The following is a 22769-nucleotide window of genomic DNA, read 5'->3' as shown; positions in this document are numbered from 1 at the left end:
GCTTTTATAGCCCGCCACGTGTGTCTTATAGAGGGATAAAATGGAAGCTTTCTAACGTGAACTCCACACGACCATAGATTGGCTATAGTTGGTACTCGTAGCCCCCAGCCGCAGTCAGGAGAGATTTTTCAATGTAACCGTCACATATATGTCATTATATAAATGGTATGATATGTGTATTAAAATGTTAATAACTTAAAAAATAAAATATCTCATCACTTACATACAAACACTTGATGTATCACTTGTGTTTCCGTCACAACTAAAAATTTCTCCAACCCTAGGTCATAGTAGACCGAGCAAAATTTACTTGGAGTTAAAATTATGAGTAATGTTATACTTATAATTTATTTGTACAATTATATATATTAAATTTTTAATAGAAATAAGGTCCATCAAATTATTTGGATCTCATCTTTTTAGAGAGAATAATTGTCACATCCCGGCCCGAGCCCCCACGACATCCCAGACTCGACTCCGCCGTAGCACGATATTATTCGCTTTGAGCCCCAACCACGGCCTCATGGTTTTGTTTCTGGGAACTCACACGAGAATTTCTCAGCGGGTCACCATTATTGGGAATGCTCTCTCCCGAACTCGCTTAACTTCGGAATTCCTACGGAACCCGAAGCCAGTGAGCTCTCAAAATGCCTCGTGCTAGGTAGAGATGGGAATATACATATAAGGCTTACAAGATCCACTCCCCTGGGCGATGTGGGATGTCATAATAATGTTACAAATAGGTGGTACGAGTAGCATTTTTGTAAAATTATTTACTCTTAGGTTCTAGGGTTTTTGAGTCCAAAACCTACTTCTAACTCTCTCGATAGGTGAGTATAGGTCTGACAAATAGGTCGTGTTTGTCATGTTCATGTCGTTTTCGTATTATACACGTTATTTTAACAGGTCTTGTTGTGTCAAACCCGTTAAGACAACAGATTCTAAATAACGACTCGATTCGTTAATGGGTCGTGTCGAGTTCAGGGTCATACAAGAAATTGTCATGCCTAAAGTTTATATCTGACAACTATGTCTTATTGGATTTTTAACGGATAATCCGATAACCACTAACACGTTAACAGGTACTTAACGGGTTACTCGATAACAATTCGACTCATTAACAGGTTGAACAAACTCATTATTTTTATGTCATTTCGTGTCAGGTTAACGAGTCGTATAAGAAATTGTCACGCCTCGGTGGTTAGAAAATTACAATTTTTTTATTATCAAGTTTAATTAGCGAAACAAACCTTACATTTATTTCCATTTTTCACTCATCAAGTCATGCTTGACGGGGCTTCCTAAATGTTTGGAAATCAAATCAAATTTTTCTGCTCGTAACTGGATTTTGGCTCCTCATGTGCAGTTTGAGGTCAGTGAACAATATCAATTAACGAAACATTCATATTGACAATCTTATCCCCACCCTGCCCCCCCCCTCATCTTTTTTTTTTTTTTTTTTTTTTGCTAAAAGCACTTGTAGCATTATAATTTACCAAACAATTGCCTGCTTTTTTCACAGTTATTTATTCTCATAGCATAATAAAAGTAATTTTGAAAAGAAAAAAAAACATTGAAATCCCAAACTAGCCCTTAAGCAATTTTGAAAATAAAAATGTAGGAATCAAATAAAAAAGCATTTTGGTTTATGTAAATAAAATTCGTATATCTTTTAAGGTAAAGGCAATATCAAATTAAAAAAAACCAAGAGATTACGATGGCGATGAAGTACCAAAAAAAATTAAATAAAAAATGACTCTCTCACTTGGCTTAATAAGAAAACTTGTTTTAATTATTTTGTTTTAAATGGCTTGGTTCAAAACGACGTTTTGGCCAAGTCTTTCACAAAAATAGAATAGGATTTTTCTCCTTCGTTAATTATTTGCAGAATTTGCACTAGCCAGTCCACCGATGCACTCTTCTCCTCCACCATATACCCAAACTTGAGTGGTCCTCAAAGGTTTTCACAGCTCACTTATTCGGGTTTCTGGGTGGATGCATCCACCACTAGTTAGGAGAGCTAGTAGGATCCATGTAATGGGACTCACTTAGGAAGATGGTTAGGGTTAGCTGTGTTTCTTTTGATAAATTGACCAAAGCTAGGAGAATTTTGGGATTAGTGTGTGTGGTTATGCTATAGACTAGGAAAAAAAACACGATAGTGTTAGATTTTTGTCAAATTTTGATTCATTAAATGAGTGTTTGGTGAATTTCTTTTTTCTTTACTATTGTTTTTCGTAGTTTTGATATTTTGAGAGAAGCTTGTAATAATGCATTTTGTTTTTTCTTAGATAAAGTTTAGCTCTATGGATAGTGGTGGATAGTTAGAAGGTGATTTTCAGGTCTCATATTGTTATGGAAAATCTCTTTTGGTTTGCGATTCATGAAATTGGTTTCTGCTGTCAATTTTTGGAAGGTTTGTCGAATACCGGTGAAGTGTGATTTTCCCTTCACAATTTTATGTAATTTCATGTGTCTACTTATATGCTTTGTGTTGTTAAGAGGGAAGTGATTCTTACTACTCTTTTCTTGTCATGCACTCCTCCGTTTCGTTAGCCTTGGAATTAAGTAAATCAAAGCAAAGTCAATGGATAGAAACAAGCCGTGGTGCAAGGGCATTTGTTTGTTGGTGTGTGATTCATCTATTTTAAAAGAGGTTGAACCTCAATAGTGAGAAATTTTTCAAAATATTCAGTATTCAAGTAGGTACTTTATGTGTCAAAAAATAATTAGAGGTACATAAAAAAATATATATATTGTTTCATCTACTTGTATTAGGACATGTGAAGTACCGCTTCATGCTGGCATCTCTGATCACCAAACCTGTTTGCATTTATGTTTGTTGGGTTTCTTTTTTGTTGTAATTTTGGGCCATGTCTTGGGTCATTTGGTTTGTTTTTGTTGGGCTGGTTTAGACGTGTTAGTTTGGGCTTTACCAAAAAAAAGACTTGTTAGTTTGGGATATAGACTTTAGATGTAACGCCAATTCTCTTGTACGTTCCAACCTTCACGGACCAACGTTGCGGATCATGACACAAATTTGGTATAAAGTATTATTTATTAAACTTTAAACTCAAATGCTAACCATACATTAGTGGGTATGTATAGTTTTAAAAATCCAAACGACGAAGCATCTATCTTCAAAACGCATAGAATACGATGAGTAGTGTTTGCATTGTTTTTCACACTTTTAAATTAATCATTAATAATTTTTAATATGCTTTTGGTATTTTGTAGGAAAATAAAATTATATGTGGACGTATCCTGGATTTCCAGGTGCCCAAATCTGATGTAGAAAGGGAGGGCGTGAAGGAAAATTTTGCAAAGGAAATTTTCCTCCAGAATTTTGGCTGTGGTTGAGCAGGAAGACACAGCTTTTCATAAACCCACATAAATCCTATAGACATCTAATGCGACCAAATTTTAGTAATAGAAACCTTAACAACCACTGTTAGTCTTAAACTACATCCTAATCCATGAAGCAGTCAACTCTTAAAGTGGAAGAATTAAAAGATGAAAATAGAAGCCTTTAATAACTTACGAAGTTAGTAAGGATTACAAGCGTAAATCCTTGGAGAATAAAATTCTGGAGTTCACCAGTTTGATACAAATTTCAAAGGATAATTTGATTGATTGATTGAAAGATGAAAGATGCTTACAAATGAGAAGCCAAATGGCTTAAATAAACATTATAACCCCTTGAGACATCTCAAAAGACTTAATTAATACAAAAACTAAGACAAATAATAAAGCACTTGAAACCCCTAAAGACAAACAATAAACAGCTCAATTTATTAGTAGATTGCTATTTTGACGGATTTCTACAAAAGATTGCTTAAGCCACTTTTGTGTGAGATTGAACATCTTTTCTACAAACGCATCAGAAATGAAAGTAGCATTTATCCAAAAAACCTGAAAAGTTCAAAACATCTACTTTCGAGATATAGTCATAGCAAATAATCTATTAACATGTAAATTATCAATTTTCTAGTTACTTTTTTTTATTACTTGCTGTTTCGTTCTTTTAATCTTATTGCACGTGAAATAATCGAATTTTTGTATTATATCAGCCCTTCAAGTAGCCCAACTTTCTCGTAAAGTTCGTTCGAACAGGTACCTGAAGCTGTCAGATATACGGAGGAAAAAACAAGAGAGAAAGATCGGCGCTGAAGCCTGTGGATAAATGGTAGGCTAATGGTGAGTAAAGCTTGGCAAATTTCGGAACTAGAGTGTTTGGTCATGCTTAATTAATAATTATAGACTAGAAAACATGTTAGTTTTCGGTCTGCTTGATTATGTGTATATGTGACTGAATTTAGGAGCAGAGGAATTGGAAACATGAACCAAATCAAACGGCAAAATGGTCACCCAAGACTAGGTCTGGCACTTTGGACATAACCTGTTAACTCGATCCGACCCGACCCAACCAGTTAATATTTGTATTTGGGTAGATGTTTAACGGGTCGGGTTGTTAACGGGTGAACCCGTTAACAACCTGTTAAATAACGGATCACTTTGGGTCAATCCATTAGACCTGTTACGACCCGTTAGCACCCATTAGTTGAAGATATTTTAGTAATTTTAGTAAAGTCTTAATAACAAAAAATAAAATTTATGCAAAAAAATAATAATAATAATTGTTAACGGGTGTTAACGGGTGAAACGGATGACCCGTTAACTTAATAGATCGGGTTCGGGTGATCTGTTAGCTTAACGGGTTGGATTCGGATGATCCGTTAACTTAACGGATCGGGTTGAACCCGACCCAAATCTAATAAACCTAACCCGTTTACAGTCTACCCAAGACTTAATCACATTTCACAAACTACTGCTCATGCTGAAGATTTATGGATCATTTTGCTAAATGGTATTGTTCTTGTGTCGACGAGGCTGACTTTCGTAGAATGTTCAGAAAAACCTGCAAATTTTCTGAATTAACAATTTACTGCCTAGACTTTGCTTAATGTGCGACTAATACTTGAATCTAAAATTTTAAATGCATCTACGAAGTTGATGCAATTGAATAAACAGCCTAGCTAGGTGCATATGTATGCAATTTGTGCTGCTGCTGCTGAGTACTGATTACTATACAAAAGCTAGTTCCCACCATGAAAAGTCATTTTAGTGTCTCAAATTTGAGACTTGTAGCCATGTTCTCTGGTTAACATTGTATTAGAGGGAATCTTATTGGACTTTTAGAAGGAAATTGTAAATTGTGATTGTTGCAAGGCATATTCAATTGTAGGCTTTGCAATAGGTGGTTATATTTATTTTCAACTTTGTGAGGTGACTAGTGTTTCTCTCCATATTAACCTAGATGAATGAAAAGTTGGGCCCCCCTCCTCCTTCGGAGCTACAAGAACTTACCTACGGCTACACTTGGAATGTCAAGGTGCCAGTATTCCTAACTAACTACGTACTATTACGTGAAAAAATTAAAATACATGACAATGTGTGATTGATTTAAAATAATATTACCGTAACATTCCTTCTTCAGTGTTAGATAGTCAGAAACATAAGAAGCAACCTGTGGGGAAATTGTCATGTCAAATTTGCGTTGTATTGTGTTTCCCTAGCTTCCTTGTGGTTCTAGCAATCCTATGGACACCACAAAAAATGTTTTGACGACTACTTTGGCATGCTAACTTGCACAAATTTAATTTTTTTAATCAATACGAAGCAAAGACATTGGCTAAAACATAGTAGTGCGCTCTCTCTCTCTCTCTCTCTCTCTCTCTCTCTCTCTCTCTCAATAATCCCCTCCACATAATTTTATATAAAAAAAATTTAAAAAAATAAAAGAACAATGTTTGGCTACTTTTGAATGAATATAGATTTCTACTCAAAATACTTGATGGTTGATTCATAGAATTTTGTGCTTATTAAATAATTGAAATCGGTCATATTTTAGATAACTTTGTAAGATTACTTCTGCAAAAAAATATCAATTAAAACAAAGAAAGTATAGTCAATCAGTTATAACAAATATATAAACGGTTTGTAATAATACTTTGCTGACTTCACCATGATTGGATATATTATCGATTTAGTTTTCTACGCATAAAATCGTGCATTCTATCTGATCAGAGATTCGGAGGGTCCAGCCCCACCGCCCAATTAATCTCAAATTACAGTCCCTGACAATGACTGTTTAATTTGTTCATATGCAAATTTGTCTAAGCATACATTACACGCAACACGCAGGGACAAGTTGCTTGAACATTTCTAAAGTATTACTCCCTCCAATATTTATTAAAGCCAATATTTGTTCCCTTTTTAACTAAAAAAGACCAGTAGTATTCACTAGTTAATGATAACGGAAGTGCATAACTTGGCTGGCTTTAGAACAGTTTCTTATTAGGAAGAAATCTAAAACGACCTCTGTACGTATCAGTATGATCTTGAAGGTAAAAATGCAATGCAAAGACAATAACACAAGTACACATACTTTCAAATAACACTTAAAAAAATGTGTTCGTTTGAAAGTTCTCTCAAATATATTGCATCTAGTCATTTTTATTTTCTTTTGTCTAGTTTTTGCAGTACATTTCTAACTAATTTAACCTAAGTTCCATGAAAAACTTTTTGTAGTCCCTCATCCAACTATAAATGAATCAGACCGCTGAATCCAAACCAACAACCCCAACGAAAAAGAAATGATACCCCATCAGTAGCTGCTTTGCTCAAAATCTCATTTAGGAACTGAAGACAATCTGTATTAGGAATATCTGTATGAGTAGGTAGCCCATTTTGTTATGGCGATTAGGACTTAACCTAGGTCAATCTTGATACGCGTCTCGAAACTAATGCTCGCATGTAAAGCTTTAACCTAGGTCAAGAATTTACGCCAACCCTTACGGTATGTTTTCGAAGGTTAATTTCAAACTGCAATAATGCATTTGACTACTCTTTTTTTCTGAAGTGACGATGAAACAAACTACTTCTCCACAACTTGCATCGGACTCCTCACGTTTTTCTAATCAGCAAACCCCAATTGATAGAGATGCTTCCACATTTTTTCCAGATTTATCACAGTTTTCACGGAGAAAAAAAGATTTGAAAATGATGGCATCCTCTCTAAAGATATCTAGAGCTACCAGATCTTGATGATGACATGCGAAGAGATTCTTTCTGTGACATAAATTATACGTAGGATTTGTACGAAAACACCACTCTCCATAAATTTTAGGTACGATTACAATCTCACATTTTAATTAACTAAGGTAGAGTTTTTAATTTTTTCTTAAATTTATTATTATTAAAGAAGGAAAGGAGAATTCGAAACTATTACACTCAATAATAAAATAAAAAAGATTATCACAAAGAATTTTTAATTAACAAATGCTCCGTTAATGAGATTTGAACTCAAGATGGAATACCATTAAACCAAATCTTAATCATAAACAAATATATTAGAACTTAGAACTGTGAGCCCTTAAACTAGCTACTAGCTAGCATTCCAAAAGCGCCCTTAAGCTAGCAAGTTAAAATAAGCAAGCACTACATGATTTAACTAGTGACTGTTGCCAGAAACATCATACATGACATAATCTTAGCTGCTGTAAATTATTTTCTTAATCATGCCCTATATAATACAACTTTTCGCCCATCAATTCTTTTCCCCAACCTTGATAAAAAAGATAAAAAGATAAAATAAAAATCTCCACGAGGGTGACGAAAGGCAATGCAGTACAGTAAATGCACGCATCAGGCAATGCCATTTGGCCGACACAAATTCAAAGAAATTACAAAAATGATTAAAGGGTTTTAGACGGTGGAGTCAAGCCTCCTAACTTTAGGGTCAATGCTAATTAAACAACTAATTAAAATATAAAAAAAAAGAAGGTTTTCTTTTCTTGCTAATCAAATTTAGAGATGGCACTGACACCAACGAAAGCACTGCTTCCAATCAAATAAAAACCCCGATCCAGTTACCTTATGTTCAAATTAAATGGTTCTTTTTTCGTAATCATGTTGATCGCAGCATGTTCAGTGGTGGGCAAGTTTTTTAATTGGGGAATTGAAAAATATTTGCAATATAAAAGGTACAAAAGGAAGATATCATTGATATATATAGGAGTCATCACTGACATATTAAATTGCAATGTAGCTAAAGGCATGTGGCCATTTGAAAAGAAAAACTCATAAAAAAGGAGCAAGACTAAATAAAAAAAGTTTCTGGGACCTGAACGTTTGGGCAAATTATTAATTTCTTACATCTATATTTCATTTTAAAATTATTTCTTGCATGGATCATAAAATACGTGCAGTACCATGAAAAATCGAGGTTCATGTGTTCATTTCAACATGCTAGGGTTCTCCTCAATAGATCGTACTCATATTTAAAGTGACTTGGTTTATACGAATTTATTTGTGTTTTATTTCTAGAAACTGAATGTTTACAAAAGAAATAATCATTAGAATTGAAGCTATAATGTTAGTTAGCCCCACGTTGAAAATTTGTGTACGTAGGTATTTGAAGTGAGGACTAACATGTGGATATATTTTGAACATATGTATTACGTTGATTGTCATTGAACGAAAAAGAACATTAATACGAGCATCCTAGAGTATACAAATCCTTATTAACTAATGTTGGCGTCATAAATTTTCCGCGTTTGCAGTTAATTTTGAGTCAGTTTTAGGGGGCCTTTGAGGGGCCTTGAATAGGCCTTCATGCTATCTTAAACGAGTTTGTGATTTTTAGACGTGCCATTGTTAGCCGTACCAACAAACTGATTAATTGATTGGTTTGTTTCAGATTGCTTGCTTGTGCCACAAGTGATTCAACTTCATTATCAAATGGATTGTGCCATACAAGAGTTAAATCTATGTTAGGTTCATTTTTATGTCTTGGTGAACTTTATATTTCTTTGTTTTGCTACCCAGGGAGAACCAAAAACTGATCGAACTGTGCTCGAATTGGTTCACAATTCTCGTAAAGACAGTAAACAAGACAAATTGACTTGAAAGATAAAGTATTTAAAGCGATGAAACATAAAGGCAGGTTAAATGTATTAAACAACAGAGCAATAACTTGCAGGAAAAGTAAATAACTTGAGGACAAGCAATAAATACAAGCAATCGGGCAATTTAAACATATTCAGACAAGATTGCTCACATCCCAGTGCTGGCTCCGCCGTAGCACGATATTGTCCGCTTTGGGCCCCGGCCATGCCCTCACGATTTTGTTTGTGGGAACTCAAATGAGAACTTCCCAGTGGTTCACCCATCCTAGGATTACTCTCGCCCGAACTCGCTTAATTTCGGAGTTCCAATGGAATCTGAAGCCAGTGAGTTCCCAAATGGTCTCATGCTATTGGAGGTGAGCATGTACATATAAGGCACATCACTCTCTCTCCGTTGATCGATGTGGGATATTACAAGTATGGTTTAAACAAGTGCATGTAAATAAAACAATACTTGAGAAAAAGAATGAAGTAATACAAAATCCAGAATGTTACTTGGTGAAGTGACATTTTGAACATAGACCTTTGAAAATATTTGGAAAAAAAAAAAACCTAAAATAACAAGGGAACTTTTATAGACTCAGTCATTGGGATGAAATATGGAAGAAAAAAAACCACATATTTACCCTAGAGAGTATTATTCAAATAAGCAAATTATAGCCCAATGCTTTTCCATGGAAATTACGAGAATTGCCATTATTAGCGTCATAGTTATAAATTATGTTTTTTTTTTTAACCAAATGATATTATCTACATTAAGAAGAGGGGGTAAACTTAGCCTTAAGTTAGCAATAATGTCGTTCAAATTCGTCTTTGGCAATAATCTAACCTAATACATCTCACTTATAAGTAAAAAGAAATACCACTAGATCGTAGTACTAAGTGACTACACTTGTTTGTTTTTGAATTGAAACAAGCAAGGCACAACATAAATCACTTGAATTCCTTTAACTCTATGTGAGGTAAACTTTTTTTTTAAAAACACTTTTGTTGGTTTTGAAAGCATTTCCAAACAAACTTGAAATCAAGTAATGAATTCTAAAAATGGCAACTAAAGAGGAAATTTGTCAAACTCTTCAAAATAAATGGTAAGTGAAATAATCAACTTAAATAGCATTAATTACATGAAATGATTAATGAGTTGCAACGTGGGAGGGTAGAATGGGCATGACAAAAAATTGAAAACGGTGCCCTAGCTCAAATTTGGAAATTTGCTGACGTGAATAGATTGTCAAAGGTTTAATTTGAAAATATTTTTTTTAACAAAAGATATTAACTGCACTAAGGAGTGGAAGAGTGAGATAAGCTTCACAATAGGCTAACAGTAATGTGATTCAAATTTGTCTTTGATGAGAATCGAACCTAAGACCTAATAGTTGTATTCCTCTTCACTTGTAAGCGATATGTGTTAGATTCGATTCTTGACAAAGACGAATTTGAATCCCATTATTACTAACCGAGTGTGAGGCTTATCCCACTCTCTCATCCTCTTAATGTAGATAATATGGTTTGTTAAAAAAAAAATTAAACTTGTTAGGATTACAAATTTACGAAGATAATATTTTTAATACAAATACACATATGTGTGTGTGTGTATATATATATATACACTGAGAAAATTAGAGATATGAGCGAGGACATCAATGAACCAATTATAAACGATGATTTAATCTAAAGACCTCACACGTATAATTGAAAAATAACATCATTAAACTGTAATGCTATTGTAATAAAATGTTTTTAAATAAGTCAATTTTGTCCTAATGAAATAGATGGGGTTTCGTAGTTGAGTGGAGATGAGCCAACCCACAACAATTGTCTAAGTCAGAGAGATAATATGGGCAGCGCATAGCAAGAACCTTACCCCTTTGCCTTGTGCGGGACCTCGAATTCACCTTTCAACATGTCTATGATTAGTCGTCAGACTCATATATAACCCGCAACTATGGACTCTGGCAGCTCATGATATGGACGTAAAGCTATTGCCTACCTCCTACCCTAGTGGTTGGGCAACCTATTTCTAGTTTCATTTTCTATGGTCCATATCTCCTCTACCGTTTTGTCGAGATAACAGTCCGTATCCCTGAGATTTGTGGACTATCACTATGACGTACTCGTAATTTGCTATTGCATATTTTGGATTATGGTGCTGATTAAGCATAAAAAAGAAGAGAAAATGATTTTCGAATATTCATGTTCTGCTTATGTATACATCGCTTGATTTGTTTTATTGTTTGATTATATTTGTTTTAGGAGTAATTAGGTTTTCATCCTTATTTTTACTACTCTATTGATTAAAACCTTATTACTTTTCAATTTTTTATCAAGGTCCTTTGTATTAATAATATCATTAATTATTTCAATAATAAAATATTTTTTATTTCTAAATATATTCATTTAATATTAAAAATGTTACAATTAGTATATTTATATTTATGGCTAAATTTTTTATCATATATTTTTATTTTTAGTTTGTACCCATTTTTAATTTGCAACCCTTTTTTAATTTGTACCAATTTTCCTTTCAATTTTAATTTGTACCCATATATTAATTTCTTTTTGTGCCCATATTTTTTAAAGTTTTATTTGTATTGTACCCATATTTTTTTATTTATTTGTACCAATTTTTATTTTTGCTAAATGTACCCATTTTGAAGAATGTACCCATTTTGAAGAATGTACCCATGTTTTGATACAATAATTTTTTGGTTATTTTTTTATGAATGTACCCATGTTTACACACACACACACACAATAGTATATTTATATTTTAATATTTTTAATCCCACAAATTATGGTTTTTTATTTAAAATCTCACACTATAAACAACTATAAATTTTAATTTTTAATTTAAAAAATATAGTAACGTACATAGAAATAAATTATCAATTAATTTTAGGGACTTGGATCAAAAATTGAAAAACAACAAGGTTTCAGTCAAAGATTGTTCATAACTAGGGACCGCATCTAAAGTCTCCCTTTGTTTTATTCAAATTGTATGTCTGAAATAAACGGTAACATGCATATGGTGAAAATGAGTATGCGAACACCAATTTCTTAAGTGAAAGTAACACGACTCAACTCGTTTATCCCTTTGTCGTATCTTCTATGTACATAAGGAACAAGATTCATAGTTTCCTATCACGAATTATGATGCTAAGTTTTCATTTCATACCCGTAGAATGTCACACTGTATTCAATGTAAAATGAACGACTCAAATTTAAAGACTCCTAATCTTTATCTTCCCGATTAATCTCACGATACACTTACAACCACATAATATTGTAACTAAACTCTTCTTTTGAAGTAACTGTGACCAATATTTGTAGAGAATTGTTATTATCACTTCAAAAATCTCTTTTGATACACTAAACTTTCTATAATTAGAAAGAAAAATACAGAGAAGTATATAATAAGATTTTTGAAGTATTAATAACAATTCCCTATTTTTATCTTTATATACTCTTTAGTGTCTTCGAATGCATCTTCTATGTTCCATAAGTTTCAAGTGAGAATCATAAACTTAAAAGAGTTAATTAACAAAGATTCTTCGATAAATCGTATCTTAATACAGAATTACAGATAAATACGAATCATACGATACAAAAAGAATATTATTTGTTATAGAGTTTTATTACTTACCTACCAACTCAATCGATAAAATTCCAAAGCTTTTTCATAAAAAAAAAAAATAATAATAATAATAATTCAAACTTTTTGGGTTGCCCAAAAAGTTCACAGTTCCCCTCCACCCTTTCCAAGCACTAAAAAAGAGGAAAACCGAGTCCCCACAGTCATCCATCTTCTTCTTCGTCTCTATCTAGAGAGAGAGAGAGAGAGAGAGTTAAGAGAGACTCAGCAGCTCAGCACAGATAGCACACACAGCGAAAGAGATAGAACATATGTGAAAAATGATGAAAGCATGCTTTGTCGGCCATTAAAGCTTCAACCCAAGAGCTCTGGTCCCTTCTCCTCTCACACCCATCATTCCATTCACGACAGTCAGTACCCCCATAAGCTCCAACTTAACTCCAGCACTTGCCTTTCCCCCCCTTTCTCTCTTCTGGAATAAAATATTCCAAGAAAGATCTTTCTTTGAATCTACTGAGTTTCTTGCTGCAAAAAGGCGCAATAAAGGTGTGGGCTTTGAGATATTTCTGCGCAAATCTTGGCCTCTAGACCGGAGATCCCCACCATTTGTCGGAAAAGGCGAACTGGGTTTGTCTCACCTTTTTCTTCTGGTTCATAATTCCCATGGTTTTCAGTTTGTCACTTGAGGAAGTTACTGCCCCCCCACTGCTGCTGGACTTGCTGCTTACATTGCCACTTCTTTTTTCTATGAGCGTTCTTAGACATTGAGAGGTATGTTCTCAGCTTTAATATGGTTAATTTTGGTTAATTTACTTTTCAGTTTTGGTGCCTTTTTTATGACTGATTTGTTAATCTTTACTCTTGTCTGGTTAATTTTGATCATTCAGTTTGAGTTAGTAATTTGCTAAATTAATTTTTTTATGTTATTGGGTTGCTTCAAATGACTCTGTTATTCCTGCCCCTTTAGCATTTAGGTGTCTGCTTCACTTTTAGTCTCTTTCTGTCATGTATTTTTATTATTGAGTTATCGAAATATCGAAGTTTGTTTTTTCAAATGGATGGTTTGATTCCCTAATGACTTGGTATGCTTAGATTTTGTGCTGTGAAACACTCAAACTGGTCTGTTTAAACCAGGTTCCGAATTATCAAATTCTTTTATTATTAGAAATCTGGTTGTATTTTACTTGGTTTTGAGGATTAGTTTATTTGTATTACTTTACATCTGATGAGCTTGGATGAGCAGGTGTTTAATTATCTGATTATGTTGTGATTGTGCTCATTTCAGTGTTACTAAAATGTCGAAAGCATTTGAGGTGAGGAGGGCTTTGGAACTGCAGTTTGCGAGAATTTTACTTGCCTTAGCTCTGCTTGCTTCTATTTCAGAGGGGTTGAATAATGAAGGGCTCTGCCTTTTAGAGCTGAAGAAAAGTATGCAGGATGGATTTGATTTTTTGGGAAATTGGAAGTCCTCTGATCAAACACCTTGCGGATGGATGGGTGTAAATTGCTCTTCCGGTTATGATCCAGTGGTCAAGGGTCTTGATTTGAGTTCTCTGAATCTTTCAGGAGTCCTCAGTCCTAGCATTGGTGGTTTGGTCCACCTAACTTCTCTTGATCTTTCAGACAATGGTTTCGTGGGAGGTATTCCTAAGGAGATAGGAAACTGTTGGAGTTTGGAAAGAATTTATCTGAACAATAACAAGTTCACTGGCCAAATACCTTTGGAAGTGGGTAAGCTGTTAAATTTAACAGTTTTGAATCTCTGTAATAACAGAATCAGTGGTCCGATTCCAGATGAGATTGGGAACTTGTCTTCACTGGCCGAGTTCGTGGTATACACCAACAATATTACTGGTTCAATACCTCATTCCTTTGGGAATCTCAAGAATCTGGTAACGTTTAGAGCTGGGCAGAATGATATTTCTGGTAGCCTACCGGCCGAAATAGGTAGATGTGAGAGCTTGCAATTGCTTGGTCTGGCCCAAAATTCTATAGGAGGGGAATTGCCTAAGGAGTTTGGGATGCTTCAGAGCTTGACAGATGTGGTTCTGTGGGGTAACCAGGTATCAGGATTTATACCCAAGGAGCTTGGAAATTGCTCTAGCCTTGAGACTATTGCTCTGTATCAGAACAATCTTGTGGGGCCTTTACCGCCAGAAATTGGGAACCTCAAGTCATTGAGGAAATTGTACATTTACAGGAATGGCTTGAATGGAACCATTCCAAGGGAATTTGGAAATCTTTCTTTGGCATCTGAGATTGATTTCTCGGAGAACTATTTGACAGGTGAGATCCCATCGGAGATAAGCAAGATAAAAGGTCTAACCTTACTGTACCTGTTCCAGAACCAGCTTACGGGTGTGATTCCAAATGAACTGAGTGGCTTGGGGAACCTGACAAAGCTTGACCTTTCCATTAATAATCTCAAAGGTCCTATCCCCGATGGGTTTCAATATTTGACTCAAATGTACCAGTTACAACTGTTCGACAATTCTCTAAGCGGTAGCATACCACGGGGGCTTGGACTTCACAGCCGACTGTGGGTAGTTGATTTATCCGATAACTTACTGACAGGAAGAATACCTCCATATATTTGTCGATATTCCAATCTAATTTTGTTGAACCTGGAGTCTAATGATCTGATCGGAAATATTCCGGCTGGTGTCTTGAACTGCAAGTCATTGGTGCAACTTCGTCTTGTTGGAAACATGCTTACTGGGAGCTTTCCTTCGCAACTATGCAGTTTGCCAAACCTTTCTGCAATTGAGTTGGATCAGAACAAATTCACTGGTCCAATTCCTCCAGAGATTAGGAACTGCCAAAAGTTGCAAAGGCTTCATATTTCAGACAACTACTTTACGTCTGAGTTGCCAAAGGAAATAGGATATCTGTCTCAACTGGTGACTTTCAACACATCATCCAATTTGCTCACCGGGCGGATTCCACCAGAAATCGTTAACTGCAAGATGCTTCAACGACTTGATCTCAGTCGAAATAGGTTCATGGGTACTTTGCCAAATGAGCTGGGAACACTTCTGCAACTAGAGCTTCTCAGGCTCTCAGAAAATAATTTCACGGGAAACATACCAGCAGAATTAGGAAACCTCTCCCATTTGACTGAGTTGCAGATGGGTGCCAACTTGTTTTCTGGTGAAATACCACCAGAATTGGGTTCTATTTCAAGCTTGCAGATTGCAATGAATCTGAGCTTTAATAATTTTAGTGGGAGAATACCGCCAGCTCTTGGACATCTTAATATGCTTGAATTCCTCTTGCTCAATAACAACCATTTAACTGGTGAAATTCCCAGCACATTTGAGAGTCTGTCAAGCTTACTAGGGTGCAACTTCTCAAACAATGACCTTACTGGACCTTTACCTTCCATCCCATTGTTTCAGAACATGGAGATTAGCAGCTTCATCGGTAACAAAGGACTCTGTGGCAGACCGCTTGGTGGTTGCAATGTTAATTCATCTCCTCAATCTGTTCCATCTCTGGCAAGTGGGGGTACTCAACGCAGTAAAATTATTACAGTAATTGCTGCTGCTGTGGGTGGCGTTTCTCTTATTCTAATTGCTGTTATCTTATATTTCATGAGACATCCAGGCCAGAGAGTTCCTTCCTTGCAAGATAAGGATGCTCTATCTCCTGATACAGATATGTACTTACCTCCAAAGGAGGGATTTACGTTCCAAGATCTAGTTGAGGCGACAAATAACTTTCATGAAAGCTATGTTATTGGAAGGGGAGCTTGTGGAATTGTGTATAAGGCAGTAATGCGAACTGGACAGACTATTGCTGTTAAGAAATTGTCATCTAACCGAGAGAGCAATAACATTGAAAACAGTTTTCAGGCCGAGATTAAGACCTTAGGAAATATAAGGCATCGGAATATTGTGAAGCTATATGGATTCTGCTATCACCAGGGTTCCAATCTACTTCTTTACGAGTACATGGCAAAGGGTAGCTTGGGTGAATTGCTTCATGGTGACTCTTGTAGCTTGGACTGGCCAATGCGTTTTATGATTGCTTTGGGAGCTGCTGAAGGTCTTGCTTATTTACATCATGACTGCAAACCAAAGATTGTCCACCGTGATATAAAGTCCAACAATATTTTGCTAGATGAGAACTTTGAAGCCCATGTTGGTGATTTTGGTTTGGCCAAAGTGATTGATATGCCTTATTCAAAATCAATGTCAGCAGTTGCAGGGTCGTATGGATATATTGCTCCTGGTAAGCTTTCCTTTTGGTAATCTTTATTTACTTGAATGGTTATGGAATCGCCTTGTTCTCTGAGAGTACTGCCGAAGAAAAAATATTCTTTAAGGATGAAAAAACTAATTTCTAGTATTTCTAATTTTCCTTTTAAATGATTCTATACATGTTCTACAGTAAAAATTAAATCTTTTAACCGAAAAATGTAAAAAGGAAATCTTTTCCTCCATATTGATAAATAATGTAACAATCACAACTTGGTTTTGAAGAGATATGTAACAAGAGGGAAAAGAAAAATTCAAGCATTAAATCTTAAATTCTTCACGTTTTGGAAACCACCTTCTTAACCCCTCATTTTGCCATCGGAAACCTTGAATCAGAATGTCGCTGATGTAGTTAATTTTGGGAAAGATGACTGAATAATGTATATTTTGAAAGGGAACCAACACCCGAGCACAAAATTTGTGTATTCGTAAATAAATGCATGTATGTTAACCTATCTAGGAAGTGCTTGCCCTGATGGCTGGCTGATTTTTTGTTTAATGTGAACGTGTTGAATTTTTGTTTGTTTACTTACCTCTTTCTCGCTCTGAAGCTGCTCAGTCCGTTCTCGCTTCTCATTTCTGTACTCGATTGTTTATTGAATGGTTGATAATGTACTCTTCTTCATGGCAGAGTACGCATACACCATGAAGGTTACAGAAAAATGCGACATCTATAGCTATGGGGTTGTTCTGTTGGAGTTGCTAACTGGAAGAACTCCTGTCCAATCACTAGATCAAGGAGGCGACTTGGTCACCTGGGTGAGACACTATGTTCAAGACCATTCATTGACATCTGGGATACTCGATAGTCGGCTAAATCTTCAAGATGGACTTCTTGTTGATCACATGCTTAATGTCTTAAAAATTGCTTTGATATGCACAAGTATGTCCCCTTTTGACCGTCCATCGATCCGAGAAGTTGTCTTGATGCTTATTGAGTCGAATGAGCAAGATGGGGACTTTCCTCCGTCTCCAACTTTCAATCTTCATTTGAAAGATGCAACGGATCCTCCTTTGAAAGATGATAGTCGGTGAAAGTATACGACACAGCCGTAGATTGTAGTAACTCCGATGATTTTTTCGGGCTCTGATTCATCCTCGTATTATTTGCAACAAGGAAATGGTAATATCTTGTACATCTTCTTTTTCACTAGAAAGATGATTACCGGAATTTACTTGTTTTTGAAACTCTTATGAGGGTAGGCTGAAGTTCCAACTTCCGCAGTCTATACATTATAGTGAAAATCAGTGTACAGTTAGCAGTATGATCATATGTGCTTCTGAATCATAATCCATTGGATTGAATAATTGTGTCACTCATGGATTATTTTGTTTTCTACTTTCCAGTAGTTTTGGTGAATAATTAAATGTGAAATAAGAATGCCAAGTTTGTTTCTTGGTCTCAATCCAATGAAAAGGATTTTTTGATAACCCCCAAAATAAACAAAAAAAGTTTTTTTTTTAATTTTATTTTTAATATTGAAGGTATTTTAACATCATCTATAGGTGATGCTTCAATAAAAAAAAAAGTAAAATTTGAACCTGTGAAATTACATTATTGCCCATCATTTTTTTTTTTGTGATAGAAGATTAATTTGTCTTTTCACTCTCTTTTGATTGATAAAGAGGGTTTCATTAATTAGTAGATATTATTATTATTATTCAGTGTACACCAACTTTGAAGTCGCTCGAAGGTGCTTTGTATGGAAGAAAAATTAATGGCCAATATACAAAGAAAGAAAATAAGTTTTTTTTTTTTCTTTCTTTCGATTTTAACAAGTTACGTATAGGGAAATGATGGTTCTTAGACTTACGGCGGACTGTAAGTCCAGCGTTGTCTTCCAAATTGTTGGTGATTCGAACCCTTAATTTTTGGGCGGGATAGACGCATTAACTATAATTATTACATGTGAACAATTAACCTCAGCGGAAGAAGATAGATTCTAGCACCATTGTTGTATGTAACCACTGAAAGTACTTCATTTTTCTTGCAAAATAATAACAACTATGATTTATTGATTCAACATTATTTATGGTGAACAATTGGCTTATGAGCCATGCCACAGAAAGCAGTAATAACAAGGCCTAATTTTAATAACCGTCCAAAAACATTTGCTACAATTGATTATTTTTTAAACTAAATATTGATTATTTCTTAAACTGAACATTGATTATTTTTTCAATCCTCATTATAAACAAACTAATAAAAAAATGGTCCAAAACTTCGAATTTTAATCAAAAGCTATTTAATGATAAGGACAAAAATAAAAAAGAAGGGAAAAAACTCTAATCTAACGTGTGTGCAAGGCCACACCAACCTGTGTTGAGTTTCATAAATACTCCGTTTAAGAAATAGTATAGTACTCATGTTCAGTTTTAAAAATAGTCAGTGTTCATTAAGAAATAGTGTTAGTACCAGTATTCAATTTAAGAAATAATGTTAGTACCAGTATTCAATTTAAGAAATAGTGTTAGTACCAATGTTTACTTTAAGAAATAGTGTTAGTACCCGTGTTCAGTTTAAGAAATAATCAATGTTCAGGTTAAGGAATAGTTTTAAGGGTTCTTTAGAAAAAGGCCCTTAAAACTCTTATTTTCCAAACAAAAACCCACATAATATTAAATATCTAAATAAAACCCAAATTTCAAATAGAGTACCATGTAGACAAATATGTAACCAATTATTATCACATATTTACAACGTATGCCACAAAACCCTAATTATGTCAATAAATATTATTACTCACCCTAATTATGATTAGTAATTAACCCCATATGGAAAATTTCACCTTTCTTGTATGGTAAATATTAGGAATATATATATATTAATTTAGCCATGTTCATAAACAATTATGGGCACATTTTTCATATGAAAAAAAAAATCCTTTGTACAATCAGTTATTTTGCATCAAATAATAATATTGTTCAATAAAAAACAATAAAGAACCAATTAATATTCTTTTATGTTGTAGGTAAATTATTTTACCTAGATTATTACATACATTAGGCATTTTTTGTTTGTTATCATATATTCTTGTTAAAAATAATTATCTATATTTATATGTAAAATATAAGTAAGTTAATTTTGAATCAAATAGCATTTATTTTGAAGGTAAATTAAAATAGTAGTTCCATTACTTTGGTAAAGTTAAATAGTGCCTAAATTATTTCGTAAAAATTAAACCAAGACAAATTATCTCTACTAAAATAAAACAGTAGATATTCGACAAAAAATAAAAAAAAAATAAAACAGCAGATACATTATTTTCTTATAAGATTAAACAATAGGTAAATTATATTGTAGGTACATTATGTTTGTAATATAAAAAAAAGAAATTGAAATTTATAAACAAAAAGTAGTAGATATATTATTTTTTAATCAAATTTCCTTTATTTGTAGGTGAATTATTTTCATGCATTATTATATATATTGGGCACATTTTACTACTAATTTATATGTGTGCAATAATTTACCTATATTATTATATAAAATATACATAAATTTATTTTGAAATCAAATAACATTTTTTATTTTATAAGTAAATTATTTTGCATGTATCATTACATATACATGGCAAATTGATTACTAATACACATGTCCAAATAATTTACCTATATTTTTTAAATATAGCTAAATTATTTTATAGTGCTCTTTCATATTTTCATTTGGTAAGAAAATGACAAGATTAAATTAAAATTGTCTAATTTTATGCAAATTTGAAAAACAATTACGAAATCTTAAGGAAAGTATAACATTATTAGTTCTTTTTTGCCTTAACATACAATTTGTTATGACATATTATTATTTTAAACATTAATGCATTTTTTCCATTAATCTCTCCTTTCAAATTTGCATAGAATTAAATGTTTACATTAAAACTGTAATTAGGGGTATTTTAGGCATCTGTAAAATGTAAAATGTGTAAAGGCAAACAAAATTAATGAATTTGCTTATGTGGAGCCTAATTATTGGGTTTTATTCAGATAAAAAGACTATGTCGGGTTTTATGTAAAGAAACTTGAGTTTCAGGGGCTAAAGTCATATTTTCAGTAGTTTTAATACTAGCGTTCAATTTAAGAAATAGTGATAATACCCGTGTTCAGTTTCAAAAATAGTCAAAGTTCAGTTTAAGAAATAATATTAGTACCATTGTTCAGTTTATGAAATATAAGAGGTCGCACTTGGTGCGATGGCAAGTGCCTTCGCCTATGAGCGGTAGGTCTTGGGTTCGAGACTTGGGAGCAGCCTCTCCATAAATGGGGGTAAGGCTAGCCGACATTCACCTCTCCCAGACCCTGCGTAAAGCGGGAGCCTTGTGCACTGGGTACGACCCGTTCAGTTTATGAAATATTGTTGGTACCAGAGTTCAGTTTAAGAAATAGTTATAGTGCTCGTGTTCAGTTTTTATAAATAATCAGTGTTCAATTTAAGAAATAGTGTAGCATCTGTGTTCAGTTTCAGAAATAATTAGTTTACGAAATAGTCAATTTAAGTAATAGCCAGTGAAACTACAAATCTTCAACTACTTATCCCCTATTCGGCTATCAATCCCAACACTTGATCTTATTTCCTGCACTTAATTTTATAAATACTTATCCTAATCGATTCTTATACTAGTGTAGTGAGTTTCCTAAGCAGAAAACCCAAGAGTTTCTTATAAACAATCAAAATGCCAATTTTTGAATCTCATAATCGCATTCTTGGGCTAAGGAATCCATCTATCAGAAAAACACGAGTCGTCCTCTGTCAAAAAGACAACAATCTGGTGATTATGCAATACATTGCCCAAGTGACACTACTCCTAACTTGGAAGATCTAACGCCTACTGAGGTAGTGGATGCTCCATATGATGAGCTGCCTAGTCGAATTTCATCTCATCCAACTGAAGAACTAGCTGAATCATAGCCTCCTCAAGTTGCTCAACCTCAGCTTCTTTAAGAGCTATGAACTTAATCCCCACTTCAAGCACTGTCATCTTGTCCAAATACTTTCATGACAAACTTGATTTTGATTTTACCACTGTTGATCCTAAAAACTACCAAGCCTACGTGACGCGTAAGCCGAGTAACTAATGAGCTAACTACGTCATTCGGTTGTATGCGGGCGTGCCAGCTCGTCGGCTGAGGAGTAAAATATGTTGATGTTGCGTCAGATGCTTTGCTGACTTCTCGATCTTGTGATTGCGGCCGAGGAAGGAACACGTCTCGGCCTTCGGGTTCTAGAGCTTGAAGACAAGGTTGCTAGTTCTACGAAGTTCACAAATCGTTGGTGTCCGATTCGGTCACGGTGATTATATTCGTAAGAGTATAAGCATGCCGAATCGACACCAGACTATATGGACACAAATATTCAAAGCAAATGTATGTCTTACTCGTAAATGTGGTTCGACCGTCAGAATGTCAAACTCTAAACCTAACTTGTGAGTATCCAATCATAAAACCACTCGGCGTTCAATGCGCTAAGTCTAGTGATTCGTAACACCTCACTTTGTCGAGAAGGCTCGTGAGATGACCTCTGCCAATAAGGATTCGAAAACCCTTCTTGACCGAGACTTGGATAGATAACCATTTGGCCTTGATACAGTGCTGTTTATCCAAACTAAATGTGCTTTGTGGTCGGCTGATTCTACATCGGCAGTGCTGTTTATCTAAACTGAAGATGTTCGCCGGTTGCCTTCACAGTGTTGTTTATCCAAATTGAAGATGTGTTGGTGAAAAAGAAACTAAAAATCTCAAGGTTGTTGAAAGGTTTTTCGTAGAGCGAGGGTTTGCGCATGGCGGTTTGTGTGTTGAATGGAGGGGGTTGAATGTGTGTTCATCCTCTGTATTTATAGTAGCGAACTTACTTCCGGCCGAGTTAGAACCTTACCCGGACTAGGACTCCTCATCCTGATCTAACTAAAACTCGGCCAATCCTACTTTAATTAGGACTTTGAACACATCTCCACA

General features: G+C 34.5%; 1 protein-coding gene across 1 annotated transcript; it reads left to right on the top strand.

The window, feature by feature from the left end:
* The first annotated feature begins 12709 nt into the window (after nt 1–12709).
* Nucleotides 12710–18136, top strand: LOC126596609 (probable leucine-rich repeat receptor-like protein kinase At2g33170). Its single transcript, XM_050263252.1, has 3 exons — nt 12710–13332; nt 13847–16794; nt 17452–18136. Exons 2-3 carry the CDS (start codon nt 13857–13859, stop codon nt 17853–17855), a joined length of 3342 nt encoding a protein of 1113 aa, XP_050119209.1. The 5' UTR covers nt 12710–13332; nt 13847–13856; the 3' UTR covers nt 17856–18136.
* The last annotated feature ends 4633 nt before the right edge of the window (nt 18137–22769 follow it).

Source organism: Malus sylvestris, chromosome 13 (genome assembly GCF_916048215.2).
Source record: "Malus sylvestris chromosome 13, drMalSylv7.2, whole genome shotgun sequence".
In the NCBI taxonomy this organism is placed as follows: domain Eukaryota; kingdom Viridiplantae; phylum Streptophyta; class Magnoliopsida; order Rosales; family Rosaceae; genus Malus; species Malus sylvestris.
Note: the sequence above shows the minus strand (reverse complement) of the source record. Positions and strands in the feature narration are given on the sequence as shown.

Coding starts and splice junctions, on each gene's coding strand:
- LOC126596609 (XM_050263252.1), top strand. CDS start 13,857: ATGTCGAAAGCATTTGAGGTGAGGAGGGCTTTGGAACTGCAGTTTGCG. Junction 16,795..17,451: donor GTATGGATATATTGCTCCTG/GTAAGCTTTCCT, acceptor TCTTCATGGCAG/AGTACGCATACACCATGAAG.